The sequence below is a fragment of the Hyalella azteca genome, unplaced genomic scaffold, assembly GCF_000764305.2.
Source record: "Hyalella azteca isolate HAZT.00-mixed unplaced genomic scaffold, Hazt_2.0.2 contig3758, whole genome shotgun sequence".
In the NCBI taxonomy this organism is placed as follows: domain Eukaryota; kingdom Metazoa; phylum Arthropoda; class Malacostraca; order Amphipoda; family Hyalellidae; genus Hyalella; species Hyalella azteca.
In genome coordinates, this window is record NW_025933995.1 from 205,268 (window position 1) to 228,842 (window position 23,575).

Sequence of the window (23,575 nt, forward strand, 5' to 3'; positions counted from 1 at the left end):
CTCCCTTCCTCTCTTCCCTCACCCTAGCATTCTCTTCAGTTCTCGCTCCTAACTTCAGTATTTTTTTTAAATATTCACTGAAAAAAAGATACATTGTAGGATGCAAAATATCTCTGGCAGATTTATGTACATTCTTTCTCGATGATAGATAGGTGGTTATCATATCAGAATCTCGTCATAAATTTTGATCTCGGGTACGGTAGCGCTAATGTAAAGTCTAATTATAATGCTGGACGTTACCACGTTTTACGTCTGCAAATATCGCGTGTGCAGATCTCTAAAGTGAAGGCCCAGGAGTGCAGCATCTACAAGGGGTGCGAGCAATGCTTGGGCGCCCGAGACCCGTACTGTGGCTGGTGCTCGCTGGAGAACAAGTGTTCTTTGCGACGCGACTGTCGAGATGCCACGCAGGATCCTCAACATTGGGTCAGCTACAAGACCGGCCGCTGCACCACCATCGCTAAAGTCTCCCCTGACAAACTCCAGAGAACTACCGCTAGAACTGTGAGCCTTACTTTACTATCCCGTCAGGCTAGAGCACGCCAAACAAGTTTGATTTCGTACTTTGTAATATGATTGCTGTCTCCATACGCATTCTAGCTGATGCTCGTATATTTTCGAAGTGGTTGTTTAGGAACAATTATTTCGTCAAAAAAGGCAAAAAATTTAATAACCAACATGCGAAATTTTTCTTAACATCTCGTATCATTCATTTCGGCAGGCGCTCAGAAATGAGCTCATTGGTTTTAGGACTAGATACTTCAGTCTGATATTTAATTTGGAAGACGTCGTTTTGTGGTAAATTATATATGATGCAACGAAGTCTAATGCAGTGTTCAATTTTCTAACCTGAATCTGGTGCCAATATAGTTAGTTTTAATCTTATTTAGATGAAGGTCTCTACGACTGTGGGTATTTGACTTTAATTTTCTATTGCAGCTGAACTTGATCATCGAGAACCTGCCATCAGTAGAAGGGCCCCTGGAGTGCGTGTTCCGGGCCATGAACAAAGTGCTGACGACGCCCGCCAAACGTACCGCACAGGGCGTGCAGTGCACCACACCTCGCAACGACATGCTCCCTGACATACCTCAGAACCAGCGTCAGTACCTATACATATATGAATGCATGCTATATCTTAACCTTTGGAAATATTGATAATTCTGTCGCTTATATCTATTAACAATTAATGCAGCGTCAGTACCTATACATTAATATGAACTTATTCATTTATGAATGTATGCTTGATCTTTACCTTTGAAAATATTGATCACTGTGTCGCTTCTATCAATTAATGATTCTTAGCTCAATTTTATCGTGCTATTGAAGCGTATGTGAGCGGTTTTTTCAACAGATGTTGGCATTCGAAGAGATGCTTTATGGCATGAACAAAATTCACGCAAAGTGGTTATTTCTTTATTTCTTTAGTAAGTTTTAGTTTCTTCCCTCAGACCATTTCACGGCCGACCTGTGGGTGCGTAAGGAGGAAGGCCCCGAGTTCGTGTCAACGAACTTTACGTTCTTCGACTGCAACACGTACAGTTCGTGTACCGAGTGCGTGTCTTCTGACTTTCCCTGCGACTGGTGCGTGGACGGGCACAGATGCACGCACGACTCTGCTGAGAACTGCCGCAACGACGTCCTCGTTAACGGCGTCAAGGTAATCTTGACGACCGCATGACGATATTCAGGGTAATATTCATGACAATATTCATCTGGAGCGGCTCTAAGCCCCTTGACAACCCCAACGATATTCATGGTAGGAAGCTAAATTCAGGTACAGGCCCTATATACTTAAAAAAAAAGTTATGAGATCGTAAGTTCATCGGCCAATCATTGACGGTCTTTCAAGCCAAATTCACCAATCATAGACAAGAAAGTAGAGCGTAAGTATTTACGTTCACTTAGCGAGTTTTGAAAGTATGGCACCTGGTCACGTGTACCACCTGAACGTAGCTTAACTGCACACTGCACAACCGCAGGCCTGCACTAGATCATGTCTATCTCTATTTTTTATCATTGTATTTCAGAAAAATATAACTCAGTACCGGTATTCACTGCAGAAAATGACAGAGAGCCCATTTTCTCGTTAACGAAAATGTGGAGTCACGGACGGACAGACAAACGGAAATGACGAGCACAATAGCGCCTTTTTTCCGTAAATGAGAAAATGCGCTAAAAATGCTCTTACTTGTGCATGATTTATGTAAAAGCATAGGCTGTGCTTCTCAACTGGCAAGTTTTGTTGTCAGTTCTCGTCCTTATGCTCAAGGTTGTCAGTTCTCGTCCTTATGCTACAATTATTCAATTACTACACACAGCGCGTGGGGCCAAGCATCAGGAGCGGGCCCACCTTCTGTCCCCGCATCACCGTGGTCGAGAGCGAAGAAATCCTTGTTTCTTCTGGCACAGAAAAAAGCATTAAAGTCAAAGTCGACAATATTGCTGTGAGTAACGACTCATTCTTTGGTTTTTAAGATATAATGAAGTTATTTTCAATTTACATACGAATTAATCCCGCAGTTTTACATTTGAATGTCAGTTAATTAATCATTCCATTGATATTTAGTGTGACACTTCGTTTAGCTGAATGTTGAAAGACGCTAAAGCATCATCATTAAGTTGTGCAATCGTATATGCCTGTTATGCATTCGGCTCTTATTTAACGCAATTCACAAAACTCTCTTGAATGACGTGCTAATATCTCGGCATTATTATTTGAGCCTGAAGCTTAGCGCCACTTCCCATAACTGTCTTTGTTTATGTTGCAGCAATTCATCACCCAGACGCGCTTCGTGTGTCAGTTCAACATCGAGGGCCGCGTGACGAGCGTGACAGCAAAGCTCCTGAGTGACACCATCTACTGCGATAAGATGGAGTTCGTATACACCACACCATCGCCCTCCACCAACGCCAGCTTCGCCGTCATCTGGGGCGGCTCTAAGCCCCTAGACAACCCCGACGATATCCATGGTAAGAAGCTAATCTTGGCTTTGGTTTAAACTTTTGTCGCAATTAGTTTTTCCCCAAGGTTTGGAATTTTACTAATTATTTTCTTTGCTCATACAAATAGAAGCTGGCGTGGCTGCTTCTATTATAAAGTTTTCTCTAAAAATAAAATTGTATTGTCATCATCGTTCCTCCTTGCTGTGTTCCGTAAATTCCTCACTCTGACAGTAGGTAAAGCTCAGTTACTGTGGTGTTCACCATGATTTGACTTCAAAATTACTCTAATTTCCTTCCATCTCAATTACTCATTATAGACTCTGTGAGAGTATATTTCGATATCATTGCAAATATCAACATTTAAATGAACTTCCTCATTACTGATATAATTATCGTTTGCAGTGTTGGTGTACCAGTGTCAGCTGATGGCTGATAACTGCGGTCAGTGTCTATCGCTGTCCGAGCGTTACCAGTGTGGTTGGTGCCAGTCAACGGGCCGTTGTATGGTGTCGGACAAGTGCAGTGGTGGATCTGCCTGGCTACAACGAGACAAAACTTGTCCCAACATCAACGTGACTTCCTTTTATCCGGAGACTGGGCCATGGGAGGGAGACACCAATGTCACAATTCACGGTGAGGCATGGGGGTGAAAATTCCACAGACTTTTGCGGGATTCAACAAATGGCGCTAAGATTCCCGTACCGGTACCAATTTGAAGAATGAGATTAATAAGGTTACATTAATTCTCCCAACAATGTTTAAAAAATGTTCTTTTTATGAACAAGACAATAGCAAGTCACTTGATCTGAGCTAGTCGTTTTGCACAACTTGAGTGAACTTTTTGAGGGATACGGTAGTTTTTCCATTCTGATACAACACGATTCGATTCAATTGTTTATTTAAGTCATTCGTCTTCTTCTCCACTGCGTGAATTTGATATCAAATGACAATTTTTTAGCTGAGGTTGAATGCAAGACCCTCAGTTTGAGGGCGAGGAATAATTCCTATAAATTCTTGTTAGTCTCATAGCCACAAATAATTCTTCATTATTTTTCCATTGAGAATTTGATAGCCTTACGAAAAAATCTTGTGTTGTGAATGAGTTAACTTATGTATGTGATTTCTTGCAGGCATCAATTTGGGCAAGCATTTCAACGACATTTACGACGGCATCACCATCGCCGGCATCCAGTGCCAGCCCTTCCAGGAGACCTACGTCCCCACCGAGCAGGTCACCTGCAGGGTCGACAGTCCCGGAATAGACGAGTACAAGGAGGGACCTGTCGTTGTCATGGTACGCAGTAAATTGAACATGGAAATTATGAAAATTATGAATAATAGAGCTTCTTGCTCTATTCCTTGAATGGTACGCACTAAATTAAACATGAAAATTATCTTCCTCTTCAACGACGAGCATCATTTGCTTTTGGCTCTGCATGCTCTATTCCTTGACTGCTCATCAATTTACTGTAGCTTGTTGTAGCTTTTAGCTTCGTTATCAAGTTCGACATTAATTATTCGCTTTTTATTTTTTCTCTCGTGGAAAAAAAATATGTTTTAAGCAGTTGTCATTTATTTTCCGTTTGAATTTCTTTACTTTAATGTTCACGCTATCCATTCTTATTCTTGGTATATAACAAATTTACCCAATTACATTAGTCGCTTGGTTGATTAATGCTCTGTTAGTTACCGAGTTGTGCCTTAATTGTTCATCCTTATTGCGCCAATCATATACAGCGACCCGAGTTCTACCATCTGACTATATTTTTGATGTTATTCTAAATAGAATCATTTTACTCGTGAAAATCAACCGAGAGCTCTTATATTAACTTATGTTTTTCTTTGAAGTAACTAAATGGTTTGCACTGATTGAGTTGTTAGGAGTCGGTTTCATTCAAACTAGATCGTTTCTTTAGAATAGCTAATGAATTAATTTGTCCATTATCTGTTTAGGTTGCCAAAGAATTTCGTGGTGAGTCAGCTGGCAAGTACAAGTTCGTGAACCCGAAGATAACTTCAGTGACTCCCACCTCTGGTCCGCTGAGCGGCGGTACTGTGATCTACATCAGCGGCGAGCACATGAATGCCGGCAGCAACATCACAGCCAGCATCGCCGGACTGCCGTGCCACATCATCACGTAAATCACTTCATTTATAATCACTAAAGGAAGGCCTATTCGTTCATAGCTGATTCATCAAGATGGCTTTTGACCTCAAGTAATTTACACTCCTTTCAATGTGAGGATTTCGAGCTTCTCAGATGGTCGGAATTCTTATTGTTTTTACCACCATAAGATATAATCTCTTGATGTACGTTTTACTTTAACAATTGGTGGAAAGATTCAATTTTTGCCTGTTATGCTCTGTTGCAAAATCATCGGTTTAAACATAGACATACATTCATTTCTTCTCTCAAATCTAAATAAAAGTACAACAACCAATTTCGTCCTTGCGAACTCTTCTTAACCAATGCTATGCTGACAGATCGAACAGCACAGTAGCGTGGTGCAGGACGAGCGCAAGCCACAAGAAGCACCAGGGTTAAACATTGACATACTCTCATTTCTTCTCTCAAATCAACATAAAAACAACAATAATTCTTCCTTGCGAACGCTTCTTAACTAATGCCTTGGTGACAGGTCGAACAGCACGGTGGCGTGGTGCAGGACGAGCGCAAGCCACAAGAGGCACCAGGGCAGCGTGGTCATGAGGTTTGACAAAGGCGTGCGGGAGCTCGCAGGCCAGCGCTTTACTTACGTTGATGATCCTGTCATTACGAGCGTCCGTAGCGGCAGAGCTGGCCAGGCTGCGGGAATGGTGAGTCATAGTGTGTCTCTAGCACATCGGGTAACTGGTGACGAATATATAATAGTACAAATTTATATATCATGATATAATCATATAATTATGATGCTATATTATGATAATGATATAGGTAGTACTTGTGGTAGTACTACCTGATATAGGTAGTACTTGTGTGTGCACAAGTACTTTTGTGTGTGCACAAGTACTTATGTGTGTGCACAAGTACTTTTAGCACAAGTACTACCTATATAGGTAGTGCTTGTGCTAAAAGTACTTGTGCTACAAAACATGTGGTTTTATCGGATATATTATTTGTTTTAACTTTTTATGGTTCATGAGTTGATTATGCTCCTAGGTGAAGGTCAGATTCGTTCTCATGTTTTCATTATTAATTAACCATGTATTCTTAGAGCACGAGTATTATCTCTTTATTACACAGATGATCACTCATCATGGCCTCCAACATGTGACTTCATCAAAAAGCATTCACTGAGAATTTTGAAAATACTGATGAAGATTTTATGGTGTAAATGACAAATTTTAATAACTTTCAAATTATTTATAGCGCAACGGGCCACGCGGTATACCGAACGGCGGGATTATCATCACCGTCGACGGACGAGGGTTTGATGTGATCGCTGAGCCCAAGATGTACGTGGAGTACGACGACGTCGAGTTCAACAGTGTAAGTTGAAGCTCTGCATGATATTTTCATGTATCACTTCAGAGAAATGTCTTTCCTATAGAAATGTCTTCACTTGAAGGCCGTTTGTGAGAAGCGAAGATATTTTACAATAAATTAATTTGTTTTCATACGCCTGATTGGATTAATGTTCCTTGAGGGCCATACTAGAATCTGCTTAACTTATTCGTCTTAATATTTATCTGGACGTTTGTGTAAAATCAAATGGTTAACATGCCTGTGAAAATGAAATTCATAGTACACATAAAAAACTCGTAATGGTGTTCCTCTGTACATTTTCTTGCAGCCTTGCTTCGTGAAGAATGACACCCGCATGGAGTGCCGCACTCCCGAGATCCTGATACCTCCGGAGCGCGAACGCGAGCTGGACCCTACCAACGGCATGAATTTAATGTACGGCTTCATAATGGATAACGTCACGAGTGTACGCAACCTGCCTCAAAACAACCACAACAGCCTGCAATACTTCTCGCTCTTCCCAGACCCAGAATACTACGCGTTTGGGGAAGATGATGACACCGTCAAAGAGTATAAATCTGACTACTTGACCATCAACGGAGCGAACTTGGATCGCGCCTCACAAGAACTTGATGTAGAAGTTCGTATTGGAGACGAGTTCTGCAACGTAACTTCGTTGTCGCGGTCTCAACTGACGTGTAGACCTCCAGAAGAGCAACCGTCCCCTGCACCTGGCGATAAAAGTGACACAGGCTTGCCTCTGGTCGTGGTCAAAATAGGCAACAAACTTGAGTATAGAATCGGTCGTCTGCAGTACTCAGGGCTGTCTGAGGTGGGAGCCTTCAACCAGCAGCTCATTATCGGGTTGTCTGTGGGCGCTGTGGTACTCATCATCATCTTGATTGTGTGTCTCATCGTCTACCGTCAAAAGAGTAACCAAAACTCGCGAGTACTCAAGAATATGCAAGAACAAATGGATGTCCTGGAATTGAGAGTTGCCGCGGAGTGTAAAGAGGGTAAGCGGATTTGTAAAATCGTTAGAAGTCAAATATTTATACTCCTCTATTTGGTGCCAGTTCATTTGTAATATAATGTGCTTATAATTAGTAACTTGAGGTATATTATTGATGATTTTCCTTTCGAAATCTATTATTGTATTTGAGTAGTGCGTTTCATTGATGCCAGACAATGAAATATTCAGAAGTTTTTGGTGTGAAATGTTTTTTAATGGCGGCCTCTCATTTCCAGCTTTCGCGGAGCTTCAGACAGAAATGACAGACTTGACGAGTGACCTGATAGGAGCTGGCGGAATACCTTTCTTGGATTATCGCTTCTACACAATGAAGATCCTTTTCCCTAACATGGATGAAACTTCAGTCCTTCAGATGGAAAGGCCCGACTTGGACAGAAAAGAAAAGGGTCTCAAGATATTCAACCAACTTATCTTGAACAAGACTTTCTTACTTCTGTTCATCAGGACTCTAGAAGCTAATCGCTATTTTTCTATGCGCGATCGTGTCAATGTCGCTTCCCTCATTATGGTGGCTTTGCAAGGCAAGATGGAATATTGCTCTGACATCCTGAAAACTTTACTAGCCGAGCTTATTGAACGTTGCATTGATGGCAAAATTCACCCGAAACTTCTTTTCCGCCGGACTGAGAGCGTTGCTGAAAAAATGCTCTCGTCCTGGTTCACTTTCCTGCTTTACAAATTCCTGAAGGAATGTGCGGGCGAGCCTCTTTACATGCTCTTCAGGGCCATCAAACAACAGGTGGACAAGGGGCCTGTAGATGCCGTATTTAGTGAAGCGCGATACTCGCTTTCTGAAGAGAAGCTTATCCGCCAGAGTATCGAGTACAAGGAGATGACCGTAGAAGTATCCATGTGCCAAATATACCTCGGTGGAGGTGGTGACGGCACTGTTGAGGGCGGAGAGACTCCAGTGAAGGTGCTTGACTGCGATACCATTAGTCAGGTGAAGGAGAAGGCCCTGGATGCAATCTACCGATACTACCCTTACTCCCACCGCCCCTGGCGAGACGAGCTCGACCTCGAGTGGAGGACTGGCACCTCGGGTGAGATTTTCCTTCTAATACACACTCGGCATCTAATTTCCTAATGCTTTGAAAAAATTTAAATAGCCATAAAGTGAATGATATTATTCTATTTCAAATTCACATTATTATGTAACATAATCATCATTCTCCCAAGTTTTCGCATCCTAGTTTTCTTAGCATATTTTACTGTCAATTATAGTTGCTAATGTTCATTTTTACTAATTCGGCGATGTTCTCTGGCGTAGGTAGTACGTAAAATTATAATGTCATTGCTCACATGCCATGCCTGTTCAATTGGCACAAAACATAAATTGAATATATTTTATCTTGTGCAGGTCGACTGATCCTGTACGACGAAGACAGCACTACACGGGCGGAGAGCGGCTGGAAGCGTCTCAACACGCTCTCTCATTACAACGTGCCCGATATGGCACAGCTCACACTTATCCCGAAACAGTCATCCCTCTATAACTACATGTCAATGCTCTCGGATAAGTCGGACAAGTCTCACCACCAGAACCAGCACCACAACCATCAGTCCCAGCAGCACCAGAAATACGAGACTCTTAATCTCAGTAAATTTAGCTCGGCCAGCCCTCCTCTATCTCGGGCTACGTCTCCTCTTAACCATGACAACGACGCTGGAGTCAAAGTGAGCTCAATTTATTCATACCACTTCGAAAATCCTCCTTACAATCCTAAAGTGAGATGTATATGAACTTGATACTTGATTGCTAAGGTGTATAATTGACGAACATTGTCATATTAGACTTTGGTTTAATTTTTTTATCGGATTTATGAAACTTGAAACACATGGGTCATTATGCCTGATTTTTGGAACATGTGCCCGACATGAAATAAATTTTGTTGCAGTTCCTGGTTAGCTGAAAGGAAAGAGACCCGGCGTTCCCCGTGTCGAATGTTTAAATTTGATTCAATGCATGATACCTGAATGATTATTATCGTGCGTTCTAAAGCATTTCACTGAATGAAATTATAAAATCCCTTTCAGTTTTTTCATGCTGCTTTATCTCGTTTATGATTTTGTTCTCTGAAATTACATGAATCGTTTATTTACGTTTTGTTTATAGATTATGTTGATTTATGCATATAAATTTTGTTTTTTGCTGTTGATTTTGTTGACGTGGTGCCTCGGTCTCTCCTTAGAATTTCAGTTACAGTCGCGTCAGGTCGCCGAAGGGCTCTACTTTTGCAGATGACACGACCTTCTTACATCCTGCCTTCCAGCAAAGACAGAGGGACACGCAGTCCTTTGATAACAACTGCAGAAATAATAAGGTTAAAATTACACACTTGCGTTCATTTTAATAGCAAGTGAGCTCGTTCACTGTTTGGTTTATCCTAACTCGAGTGGTGTTCGCTCTTCTCACGTATCTTGACTAACGCCTGCCTCTGGGACTCACGCGTTCACGCTCTGGCTCACTCTATCTAGTCTTCTTGTAGTCAAGGAGTATCAAATTTCAGCAATACGTTGCACTGTAGCCACAGTTTCTGCGATGTGTTCGTAAAACACTCGCTTCACGATTTTATCGGTGTTCTGTGGACCACAAAAATCACTCTTTTGGTTTCTGACTTTGAGTTTTATGTGTACAACAAATCCAACAATCCCAAGTATAATTTCGTTTGTTTCTCACTTTGAATTTTTTATTATCGCGCCCTCTCTAGTTTCTCAAAATAATATCCGTTCATGGCAGTATCTCTTCATTTCTCTAACATTCTTTAAAAATCTACTAGAATGCACTATATGTGTCTCCAATTTTAGGCAAGTTAATAAAGCAAAGCATCAAAACATTCATTCTATTAACATTATTCAACTAATTGATCATCGCATTCATTCCCTTCTACACTGTTCATTCACTTATTTCGTGTTTCTTTCAGAAGTACAGTATGTGAGTTCTTTGTTTTCAGATCTACAAGGCGTACTAAATAAGCTAATCTTCGTTAAGTTTATTTCCTTGCGCTTTTGTAAGCCAAAGTTCGGTGCCGGATGCTCTTACCATGGAACGTAATTACGTGCTGAAAGCTGTCAATGCTTACTAGCAATTCCAGACAAGCATATATTCACACCTCACAGAGGTCGTTTTATAGACCCAACCTGTTCTACGCGATTGCCCGCTGAGACTAAATGTGTGAACTTGTCATCGTGACATTCTTGCTTCTAACTCCTTCTGCTTATTTTTTTAAAGTTTATTCTTTGTGTTCCATTGTTATGCACTTCTTTGTTTTATAAAAATTAGTTCGTTTCTAAGGTAAAACAAGTAACGTCTCTAGCATTCTCAACCAGCGAGGCTTCAAATGTTGTTCTTTTATCGCATTAATCAGATGCTAAATGTAGAGCGCGATACAAGGCTTGCTATTATACTAACTGTACTATCCCGACTCATTTATACCCCATGTATAATAGTTGTGTGACTGTGTACATCATTTTTTGTGAGTTTTGGCTTGAATAATTTCATTTGTTTTCCATTAAATTATTTTGATTTTCCATCGGGTTTATATTTTTATATTAAGTTTTTCATTATATTCAAATTTTTATTCCGTGGCGCTGTGCAGGTGTGGCATTTGGTGCGGCAGCAAGAGACAGAACAACGCGAAGGCGAGCAGCGCTCCAACAAAATGGTCTCTGAAATTTACCTCACTCGTCTCCTCTCAACCAAACTCACCCTGCAGAAATTTGTCGACGATCTATTTGAGACGATATTCAGCATCGCCCACCGGGGCTCAGCTTTGCCATTAGCCATTAAGTATATGTTCGATTTCCTGGATGATCAAGCCCTGCAGCACGGCATCACAGACCCTGAGGTGATTATTTTCACCACTTCTTTGTTTGTGCATACTCATCATGAAGAGTTATCTGTGGTTTATTAACCTGTAAGCCCAAATCATTGCTTTTTTCCATAAAACTTTTTGTATGTATCTTGTTTTACAACTTGACGCTTCCTAATCATATGCTGTTCAAAATGTTTTCAACTTGAGCAATGGAGCTGATAATTTGGTTGTGTTCCAGGTTGTTCACACGTGGAAGAGTAACAGCTTACCGTTGCGGTTCTGGGTCAACCTCATAAAAAATCCCAATTTCGTCTTCGACATTCACAAGTCGAACATCGTCGATGCTTGCCTCTCTGTTGTGGCACAGACTTTCATGGATTCTTGCTCAACGTCCGATCACAGATTAGGTAAAGTTAGCAACTGCTGCTGATTAGCCAAAAGCAATGTCTGATTAGTAAATCTTTATTACTGTTGCTTTGATGATTTCATAGTAAAATGCAACATGGTAGCATATATGTTCTCAACTACTACTTATAATTACTATATCACAATACCGGTAGTAATAATAATTTGTACCAATAACAGGGGATTTTAGTTAAATTCCGTCGTTTTAATACATTGATGCATTTGCAGGTAAAGATTCTCCGAGCTCTAAGCTGCTGTACGCCAAAGACATCCCCATCTACAAGGAGTGGGTGGACCGCTACTACAGCGACATTAAGATGATGCAGCCCATCTCCGACCAGGACATGAACGCCATGCTGGCTGAAGAAAGCAGAGTCAGTGTCCGTTTGGTCTAATGCTAATTTTTTGCTCTTGGAGCATTTATTTTCACTAATACAATCGTGGATAGATTCTAATGAGATAATTTATCGCAGTGATATGGATGCTTCGATCATATATGAAAACTCTTACGAATAGGGTATGCATTATCCAGATAAGAAAGACAGTAGCAACAGTAAAAGTCCAGTGAAAAAACTTATATTATATTAAATTATTATTATATTATTATTACTATCATTATTATTTATTAATAAAACTTATATTATTATATTTAATTACAATAATTGCAATTTGATCCATTGGAATTAAATGTCCATTATTGGATGCAGAAGATTCTATTCATGTTACTTCGTTTGTTCTACATTGTGTGTAAGTATGTAATTTTTTAATTATGTGATCAGATGCACGCGTCGGAGTTCAACACGATGGCAGCGCTAGCCGAGCTCTATGGCTACGCCTTCAAGTACAACGACCAGCTCATCCTAGCCCTCGAAGAAGACGAATTCTCAACTAAGCAGCGACTCGCTTATAAGCTCGAGCAGATACACAACATCATGTCCAACGACTGACAAGACGCCCCTGCCCAGCCTTCCAATCCTCCTCCTGAACCGGCTCCTCCTTCTTCCCCATCTCGTCTGTACAGCAGCCCTGCTGGGATGATCCCATCCAACAACCAGCATCATTCCCCAACTAGGCATTACCCTACCCACAACCCCAACGCTCCTAACAACCACCAACACTCACCCACCCGACATTATTCTTCCCACACTCTTGCTAACGCCTCGCATGCTGGAAGTGGAGGCCAACATTCCCCCACTCATCACTACGCTCCCCCTGTGCCTGTTGGACCTCCTCCTCACCAGCTACCTCCGCATTACCAGTCCCAACTGGAGACAGCCTTTTTCATGAGGGGCCATGATGGACCCGGCGGTCCAATGGACAATATGGTTGACTTGAATGGTGGTGATCACAGTGGCAGCGGAGTGGGCGCCGGTGGGCCGGGCATGGAAAGTGGGGACATGTATTTGTATGGAGTGCCTCATCATGGGCCTAGGTTGTCGCCAGCTCCGTTCCCCACACATCCACACTACAATAACAGACCTGGTCCTGATGTTTATGAGTTCGAATATGAAGAGCCGCACTTTACCTGAAGTTCAACCGTGTCAACTATCACGGGTTGCGACGTGAGTCTCTAGTAAGAAATTCCCACCATTATACTCCGAAGATTATGATGCAGGCTGCAAACTATGGAGATCAAGCGAAAAGCCGTCATCTACCACCCGTTAGATTTTGGTGCTTGATCCAGCAAGGATTTTAGGTAAATGCTCCCGGATCATTATCTTCCAATTTCATAATTCTTGATACACTTTGGCATTATAAAGTTTCTTTATAAACAATGTTAACTTGATGTAAAGCGATGGAAAAAGTCTCTCAGTAAAGGAAAACATACCCTACTAGACATATAACCTTTGATCAACGTTGAATGAGACGTTGTTCGGTCGAATCAATATTAATTAAGCGTTGTTTCAACGTCACTTGCCTGGTGTCTAGTGTTCATCAGCGCATGTTTGCATTCATTCTAAATTTCTGATGCATTTCTCAGACCGATCCATCCTAGATCTCAATTAATAAGTCTAGTAGAATTTGATCTCTAGAAAGTGCATTGTGGAAAAATAACTTGCCCAAACGTAGTCAGATTTTAAGAAGATTATGCATCGTTAAAAGTATGATAGCTTCAATCTCAAATTAATCAGCCTCTCATTCTTTTAACTGCGCGAATGTGAGTTCGATATTTAGCATGAAATTTAAATCGATTTCTGATACAACAAAAGTTCGCCTGCGGCATGAAAATACTTCTTTTTGAATCAGACTGTTTAAGAGAGTTCTTTTCGAAACTCTTGACGATGATAGTACTGTAGTGAACCTCTTCCCTGCTCACAAACCCTGTCGCTTATGTTCTTCGACAGTGTGCGCAGATCATATGTTTAAGTTTCAGCGTTTCATTGTGATAATTCCGACTATTCGGTGTGTAAGCTTTTTAGTAAGGATATTTTAGCGAGTAGATAAGTGATCACTGTCAATTATTTTTTTATATTACAATGACGACCTGACTTGGTCACGGGAGGCAACAGGCAAGGCTAAACTGCAAAATATTAGTCATGATATTTTTGTCCCAATTAGAGAAATATCAGGGTTACGAAATAGCCTGTTCAACTTAGCATAGTCTGCTCAAGTGAAGAATTTTGTTCTTTATAGCGGTAAATGACGAGTGTGCTAAAGCTTCATAAAATCCGCAAAAGTAAAACTGCACGTGGGGTCTTGACTTCAATAATTGAGCAGCGCTTATTCCTGGCTGAGCCGTTCAGCACATTAAGTACTATATTAATGTTCGGCTTGTTAAGATGCGGTACTGTATCACTCTTCGGTATCATCGAGTGTGTTTAATCTTTTGCTGAAATTTACTCAACATATAACATTGTGCCCAGAGTATAGCACTGCAGCGGTCGTACTCGTGTACAATTACCGTGAGTGTTTTAGCCAGTAGTGCGGTATAACTGCTAACCATCATAAGCTCTGAAGACTTAACACAGTCGTGTCATATCAGCCTGTATTCGCGCCTGCCCGTGTATCTGCTTGGTATTGTTACGCAATAGCTGCTATCTTAACAATCTGTACGTGTCATCATGTGTAAATGTTTAAGCTTCTGACGTTAGTCCGTGTCTTTATAAATATTATGGCAAACACATTTCAAGTATTATTCGTTGGAAGCAGGTTTAGAAAAGATTAATGTAAAAGTATTACTATTAATTAGGTACGGATTATAATGGTTCAGCTTGATAGGTTTTCACCCGAGTCGGATACTGATCTGCAATATGGCTACAGTTTCCCATTGAAATTCTCAGCAGTATTGACACCTTTCGTCACTTGTCATTCGTTCGAGGTTCGGATGCCTGGCTGCATTCTATTCGTTTTCTTCGATGTCTCGTATCAAGGCCTTACTAAGATTTGTTAATCATCCGTCAGCTTCCATTGGGTGTGCAGTGATTTTGACGCTAGCCTCAGCTTTTAATTCCATCGTCAGTCGTTTGCTCAATCGTTCATTGCGTGTAATACTCATTTGAATCCTCTAAGAACGCTATTGCAGATGTCTTGGTATTTATTATTTTATCGTTGACCTTTTTTGTATTTCTGTTACCATCTGTTCATTCAAATGGTAACATCTGAATCTGTTCATTGTTACCCGAAGTTCATTCAGTTTCTTAACTGCGTTCTGATCTACGTCATTACATGTCACTACCTCTCCTTTAAAGCACATGTCACTACATGCGCTTTTGAATACGTATATAGCCATTATTTGTTTTTGATCAAAATTACTCGGTATTTTGATCGCAGTGGATCTCCTCCGAAAAGCCTTTTATCGACAAACATAAATACGCTGTAACGATAGAAAGAATAATTCAATAATTCGATGTTCTTGAAAGATAAACTGTACCTGAGCGACTCTCGTACTTTTGAACACTCAACTTCTTGACAACTACGGTAACGCTGTTGGTGCTTCGCACTTGTACGTATCTCATTCCTCTTAAATTATTTTTTAATCTATGTCCAAAGACTTTCTTTCTTTCAGCATTTAATTAGTTTACCAAAATCTAAAATTATGCGGACCGAAATTTTCGTTTCGCCCCAAGAAGATCGGTCTGGTGACAATGTTTGCTACTCCACTGATGTTATTTTTGGGAAAGTTGTTACTGTACACGAGTCTCTGCCGCTTCATAAAATCGAAAAGAGTTTGTGTTATTGTCCGTCGCTGTAGAAACTTGTTTCACTTCGCGGTTTTTAGCTTGCATGTAGAAATAATTGATTATTTATCGCGTTCTTAATAATTTTATTTTCCATCTCGATGTACTCGATTGTGTTGAGTTGTTGTACTCGTGTGTACAGGTTAGTCATTCTTTCTGTTGATTGTTTTTATATTATTTTGTGATGTCTGATCTTGTGGATTATCTGATATCTTTATGTGCTTTACTCTTGTATAAAATAAATCATATGCAGAATACTCACATTAGCGAGACCTGCTCGAACAAGCTGCCCTCGCAGTAAATAGCTAAACCCTGCATTTCTTGTGCCGACGGATGCGTCGTCTTATTCATAATTATATTCCTACAAAATTTCGGGAAATTTTTCAAACAGTAATGGCTTGGATCTAACCGCTTTATCTTGATGTCTTTGTCGGCTGTAGTAAATATTTTTTTTATCTTGTGAGCCTTACATTATTTATATATACTTAATTATTGCGATTGTTTTTAACTGTAAGCCTTCATGTCGCTCACACCCGAATGACGGTTATACAGAAATTCCAATTTCAATCTTCGTAAACCATATATTTACTGAATATTTCTACGATTTTAACCGTTTATGTACATTATTTTGTGTATAGTTTCTTTGTATCATATTAGGTGAAAAAACTACATAGCGTTTAAATAATCAATTGAATGACAGAAAAGTGGCCACGACCCGTGAGGCTGGGGGACTGAAATATCTCATCGATTGAACAATACATTCTAAACCTGAAACCAAAGCATGAATTAAGTTATGGCAAACCTTGGCTTTCAATCTAGAAGATTAGTACTGTCGTTAAACTACACTTGTAATTTTAGAATAATCTCTCATCGCGTCGAATTATCTCAATGACCGGCATCTCGTGAGGTAACAGTTTTATCAAAATTTATTTGGCACACTTTCAAACGTTGTTCTTTTTCTTTACAAGACAAAATCTATGTTGTATTCTTAATGCGAGGTTCTTATCTCTCGAATGAGAAACACTCGTTGCCTATATTGACTTGCATTTTTCTTTTCTAATTCTTGTGAGGCCAATCTTTAGTGTTAAATGAGTGCAGGCATATGAAGTGAAGGGTCGTGGTAGGTACGGCGTGTCTGATTGTGTAAATATTATTCTAGGAGTAATAATATTAGTAATATTCATTACTATCGCGTACCATGTCTTCAAGTATCAAGCCATTCTTCCTTTGACAGGAATGGTTTAAGGCATTTTTTATGGTGTTACAATACGTGAAGCTAGCCAGTGTCATAGCCATTAATTATGCCAGCTCTGTGCATCCCTTTCCAATTTTGCTCTATTTTCCCTCTTCGATTCAGTTTTCTTTATAGCTTCACCCGGTACTGCAGCTAAGCATTCGACGTTTTAGTTCTGTACGTAATTTTACAAAAAATAATTGAGCTGATTTAATGAACTCCTTATCCCAAATGTGAAATGTCCCTCGTTTGTACCGAATTTATTGCTTGAATAATGATGAACCTGATGGGTTCATCGTTTGTTGGTACAGTAATGCCCTTTCTATTCTCTGTAGACTTCGAAACTCGTTGCCGCTAAACTTTATTGTTGCTTTCAATGGAATTAGCAGTTAATGGATTTTCTGAACCTGTACATTCCTGATCTATACATCGTCTGTCTGTCCTTTGGAGTCTCTCAATAGTTATCCTGCTATGAATGCTATATTCTCTCGCCGTGCCGTAATTCCCGTAACAGAATAATGATCATCTGTAGTTATTTAAAGCGCGAGATTAATATTTATAAGGAATAATAATTTTGTGCATTCGAATGGACTGATGATATTTAAGTTATCCACACTCGCGTCCGTAGATAATTTCTTATAATCCCGAATCGTGGTTTATCGACATCTTCAAATTTTCCGCACTCGAGCTACAAACACGGTCCTCTTTCGACTTAATTTTTGTTCTCTGGGTTGAACCCAGTGTTCTGGTGAAAATTTAACATACGCCCTTAGTTTCACGGCTCAACAGTGAAATGTTACTGTTGCGTTACTGTCCCTAATCACAGCTGTACAGGCCCGCACCTTGTATGTTTGTCATATCTGTGTTTCATATAAATGGATAAATAAACTTTTTCACTGTAATACCCTCGCGTGTTTATTTTCTCCTCACCTTGTATCATGATCATTGGGCAGAATCTGGTTCTATTCTATGAATAGATATTAAATCATGTCCCTTGGTCATTATGACAGAGTAATACACGTAAAACTGAAGTAGATATGTAGGTCGCTCCGTCGTAAATTTGAAAGTTAAGGATCTCACTCACGCTACACTGCGTGGCTCTATATCCAGACTAGGCCTGCAACGCCAACTTCTTTGAGCTTGGGGTTACCGCTTGCCCATTTTTTTATCCATATGTAAATTGTGCATACAATGTACAAGAAAGCACTAGGCTCTGGCTTCATGGTTTCCGATCTTTGACAGCCTACATTGCGTGGAATTTTTTTTATTTTTTATTTATTTATTTTTTTTTTTTGCGTGGAATCTTGCTAAGTCAACAGGTGTAGATGCCAACAAGAGAACACAATATTCCGAATCAATTATTCACTATCAATTAAAAACTGGTGACCGGTGTTCAAGCCGATGAGACCACAATGTCTGACCAACTATTAGTGGAAAAGGGTTGAAATTGGGAACCAGCCGAGAGCTACATCTTGAGAGGGCCTGGCTGGGCTACATTTTCACCTTCGTTGAACGGACTGGGAGGCCATTGGGAACGAACTCCTAGAAGTCGACTGGAGAGTTGAGTTACACGAGTTAAATGCTGAAGCAATGTACAACAAGCTATGCGAAGTAATATTGCAGGTGTGCACGCGTCTATCGCTCGGGAAGAACGAGTCCATAACAAAACCTTATTCGAAGAGACCGGCTAATCTTGATGAGAAAACAAATACGGTATGTTCGAAAAGAAGATGGCAGTCGCCTCCAGAGCTATAGAGAGGTGGAGGCTGGTTCGTTTACGGAAATTGAACTACACCTGAAGGAGCGCGAGTGGTGGGTATATGCGCTATAAATATGCCCTGTCAATAGCCAAAATCAGGGTCACAGAGGCCTCTAAAAATGATAACGTCCTCATTCGAGATGACCAAAGTATGTCCAAACTGCTGGGAGCGAAGTTTGAAGAGATGTTCAGCAACATCTGTTGCTCAAGACAGGTGAACGAAATTGGAATCCTGCAATAACTGCCTAGAGGGGCGGATGTTGCTGAACATTGAAACACGACCTTAAAAGAGTATTCACAACTTTATTCACACATGTAAACACAATATGCCGCCTAGTGTCAAACCATAGATTTTTATGCTGAACATTGAAACACGACCTTAAAAGAGTATTCACAACTTTATTCACACATGTAAACACAATACGCCGCCTAGTGTCAAACCATAGATTTTTTAGAATGTGTTCATTTTTAATTTCCTCTATTACTAAAATATCAAGCCAATATCATATGTATGATAATGTTGGTGTCCATGATATTTACTGGTCAACCATCTACTTATAGGACTCAAAATGGAATTTGAGGACGAGTCTAAAAAAATCTCTGCTTTGACACCTTCATCACTTTGCTGAATACGGGACCATATGCACATTTTGTTCAGAAAAATTTTGTGGAAAGTAAACAAAAATCTGAAGACAACATGAGAAGTAGGACTTTTAAAAAGTTTTTCAGTCATAGTTTCATTGCTAAAATTTATGAAAAAGTTTTAAATTTTCCAACTAATTATATGCGCAATAAAAATGTATCTCAACTTGATTCAAAGGCTTTTTATGAACATTATAATTTTTTTTTGGGGGGGGGGGGAACTATGATAATAATATATCCTTATTTAAAATCAACAATTCATTTCATAACTTTTTATGTTCTAAACTGAACATTCTAACTTCATGAGCTGAAAATGTTAATTTCACTGTTCCGGAGAGCCAAATAACAGATTAAGAAAATTCAACGGCTAAAAATTGCTTTGTAGTAAGTATTGCCTTTCCAGCTTTCCCATTGCCAGGAATAGTCACGGGGTTCGCAAAAAAATCATAATGAGAGCATCATTATCTTGATCATGCACCTAATCATCATGACTCACATAAGTCCAGTTTGGGAGAGAATAATACTTTACAAGGATATTAATTTCAAACAAATGTTGGAACCAATTGTAAGAATAAGAAAATTTTAAAGTGCCTTACGCACACACCGAGGCATGAACAATTTTGCACATCACACACATACGGTTGGCTGCATTAAAAACGTATTATTTGCAGCCAACAAATTAGTTAAGAAATGGAAAAGCCAGTTTTTACCCAGACGCATTTTTTAATCTCCAAAGCTAGCGAAGAAGCTAGTGGTGGTTAACACGACGGCATACAAAACTGGCTTAGAAGAGACACTGAGGTCAGGACTGAGGACTGGCAGAGGCTAGATAGAGATGCCTTGTAGTGTTTTCTCTAAAACAAATTCTAATTTTTACACCCAAAAGATATTTAGAAAAATTTGACAAAGTATTTCACGAGTTTACACAACTCCTTACTACATAACTACATAACTATTACAGGAATAATAATTTTAATAATTATTGACTATATAATATTTGTTAATCAAACATTTATATAATTGCACAATAATATAATTTTATTCACCGACGATGTTGAGATAAATATGGTCTAAAGTTAGGTAAAAGCAGTTACAGAAATTGCTCTGGTGCAGGAAGTTAATTTCAGTTCCAGCTACAATCATCAAGTTCAAAGTATATCATTGCATATTTTTTAAGGGAATCATTGCCTTATTTATTGAAAGGTCAGTAAAAATAGGGAGATTAAATTGAATAGACTTGGTAAATTGAAGGCAGTCGACCATGCACTTTTATTCAAGTTAAAATCTTCCACGACTGTCGTCCGCGTCAAGATTGAAGTTAGAAGAGCCGGCGGATAAAAATGTAAGGCTAAAAAGTAGGAACAAAGAACCTGGATTGTATGCTATATAGGACTGTTAGGCTCACGTGACCTTTTAATTAAGGCGGTTGCTTACCCGGTGTAGCCAAGGTGCGTAGAGAGCAAGAGCTTGTAGATTCTCACACCAGATCATATAGACAAATCTTGCATTTGTTAAAATTTATTGTCTAATTAACTCGTTAATGTTTATACGCTTATCGTTTGTCTCGTGTCCGGAGACATAGTCGACGCTCCTTAGCTCTATCTTGCTTACTATTGCTTTAAATATTGTTGTTGCGAGATTGCATTCATACCCTAACACACCAAGATTAAATGCAAAGAAAATGCCTGCTAAATTAACCCTATCTTCGTTGAAAATGTTTCGGCGACCAGCTCCATCACACCTAATCGGCAGTTCTCCGAACTAGAACGCCAACTTTGATGTCTAATCATTATTTCTTCCCCTAATCATTATTCCCTAATCATTATTCCTTCAATTATTGATGGATCTGCTTCTAATTAAAACATAGCTAGTTGTAACAATACAGTGCTGGATGAATTATTACAGATTTTCAAGTCATTTCTTTTGAATTAAACGAAAAAAGGCAACTCTTCCGCAACTGCCCCAATTATAAGTCCTTTAATTATGAATGAGCTCTTTCAATTCCTCCAATTATTAATGATCTTCACATATATTCATTTTTGATAAAACGAACCTTACCATAACTATCATAATCCGAACCAAATTTTGTAAAGTTTCGTTTCAATCGAAAACGAAAGACGAAAAACCTGTAAAAATTCCTCCATAGCCGATTTGCTAATAATTATAGTGTGGATTTAAAGCAGATCCGTTCATAGTTGAATTAGAAATGATAGGGACAGTTGTGCAGGTGAGTTTGAATCCGTAGGCGAATTTGGAGAAGTTTCGATTACTCCATCATTACAACAAAAAATCTAATAAAATTCATGAACAATTATCATCGAAATTCTGATTATACACGAAAGAGATCAAAACCTAATCAACGAGAAAACCTGAGGATAGAAAATTTTATTTCCGAAACTTTTTCCGAATATTAAAGTAAATGTTTTTCTATGGAATAATTTGAAAATTAGTTCCTTCTTGAGACATAAGGATGTTATCCTTACCCGGAAACGGCATCCCCGAATAGCTGAACCTGTTACCATCGTGTAACCTGTTGTGGTTGAACCTGAATCTTCATTATAATTTCATATCACAAATAAACTAACTAGGAATTAACGTGCTCTTCAGACTGAAGAAAACCCGCCCAAAATATAAATCAAGCTTGTACTTCAAATTAACTCACCGTTAATGATTGTTCGGCGGCAAAATGTCTCATAATATAATCATGTGGATACAGCGATGAGGAAATGTTTTTAATCAATAAGCATCAGTTCGACGCAGCAACTGCGCATCCTATTTCTGATGCACAGTGTCAAAATATTTCATGACTTTAGTCACTGCAAAGCACAGCGTGTAATCACTCAGCCTTTCGTAAAAATTCATTCCAAGGAAAATGCAGTGTCTCTTCAGGCGTAGGCAGATTTCCATGCATTTCTTTCATTCATCCTGCCATGATATCTCCAGAGCCTCTCTGACCTCACGGCTCAGCCAATATTGGCCTTGTTCAGCAGAAACAAGGTTGACATTGGATATTGGAACCTTTTATTGGCCCAGAAATATGCATGATCACATGCACCTATAGTGATTCATGCGCCTCCATGTCACACTACTGGGGTACGTAATTGGTAGAAGTTCTTGAATGAGCTTTCTTCTTTCTTAGATTGATTAAAAGTAGGTTTATATTTTGTGAATAAAAGGCATGATCTTAGCATTGTGAAAATATTTGAATTTTTTATACGAGATCCACTCCCAAATATCATCGGCAATTTCAATATTATTCAATCCTTTAGAATCCGTGTGTAAATTCTCCGTTTGAACCCAAAGCAATTACCGCTTATGAACCTAATTATAACTGGAAATCGAAGGATTTGTGCTAACATTTCTCTAAATGCTCCATAATTAGAAAAAAAGCATGAAAAAAAATCAGACACGTGATCCGAAGAAAAATTTAAAATTTCTCGGTAATAAATCTCTTAATCAAGGCCATAAATTTCTTGTAGGATTAAATGTACAGTGCTCCCAAAACTGGAGCATTTTCCGCCCCGTACAAGGATCGCGCAGATCTCAATTAACCTTTACTCTGACGCGCAAAAATAGGAGCTACTTCTCATGTCCCTTCAGCTCGCAGGCCAAATTGGCCGGAAGGAAGCTGACCGGAATACTCAACACTAAGGGGCTCGTACACGTACATGTATTGAACTCAAGCTATATATAATGTACGCGCAGTCATTTCTGTTCTCTAATAACATGCTTGGATTGGGGCATTAGATCGTAATGAAGAAGTTCAATGAAATATTGGTCTCTTAGTCAAAACAATGAAAACCAAGATTGTTCTAGAACATGCTTAACGAAATGTTAGCTTTAGATAGAATTTGGAACTTTTGAACTGAAAAAAAACGAAACGCGTTTATTTACTGTCCGGCTACATTATTTACACTTGACGTTGCCAAGTGAACTCAGAATGAGGGAAATGTCAGGGATGTTATTAGTATGTGCACAGCGCTCGGACGCATCAATTCAAAGCTTGCGAGGAAAATGATTGCTTTAGGTACAAGCGCCGTAAAGTTTGCGGTCATTAGCTTAGTTGTAAAGGACTTTTACAAGCGCACTGAATAATG

The 23,575-nt window shown here is 39.5% G+C and overlaps 1 protein-coding gene across 3 annotated transcripts in view; it reads left to right on the top strand.

Moving 5' to 3' along the window:
* The window catches only part of LOC108676370 (plexin A3), a 166,663-nt gene extending 148,680 nt beyond the window's left edge, over positions 1-17,983 (top strand). For 2 of the 3 annotated variants that reach the window (XM_018164434.2, XM_047879757.1), the window contains exons 5-22: positions 274-504; positions 940-1,102; positions 1,452-1,660; positions 2,322-2,447; positions 2,772-2,973; positions 3,349-3,579; positions 4,077-4,240; positions 4,900-5,084; positions 5,586-5,763; positions 6,317-6,436; positions 6,741-7,428; positions 7,661-8,488; positions 8,806-9,122; positions 9,638-9,769; positions 11,045-11,293; positions 11,499-11,667; positions 11,894-12,039; positions 12,445-17,983. In XM_018164434.2, the coding sequence (XP_018019923.1) occupies positions 274-504; positions 940-1,102; positions 1,452-1,660; positions 2,322-2,447; positions 2,772-2,973; positions 3,349-3,579; positions 4,077-4,240; positions 4,900-5,084; positions 5,586-5,763; positions 6,317-6,436; positions 6,741-7,428; positions 7,661-8,488; positions 8,806-9,122; positions 9,638-9,769; positions 11,045-11,293; positions 11,499-11,667; positions 11,894-12,039; positions 12,445-12,612 (4,506 nt within the window). In that variant the 3' untranslated portion in view covers positions 12,613-17,983. The remainder of the gene's footprint in view (positions 1-273; positions 505-939; positions 1,103-1,451; positions 1,661-2,321; positions 2,448-2,771; positions 2,974-3,348; positions 3,580-4,076; positions 4,241-4,899; positions 5,085-5,585; positions 5,764-6,316; positions 6,437-6,740; positions 7,429-7,660; positions 8,489-8,805; positions 9,123-9,637; positions 9,770-11,044; positions 11,294-11,498; positions 11,668-11,893; positions 12,040-12,444) is intronic. The other variant, XM_018164436.2, reaches the window with a different exon arrangement.
* Positions 17,984-23,575: the final 5,592 nt, after the last annotated feature.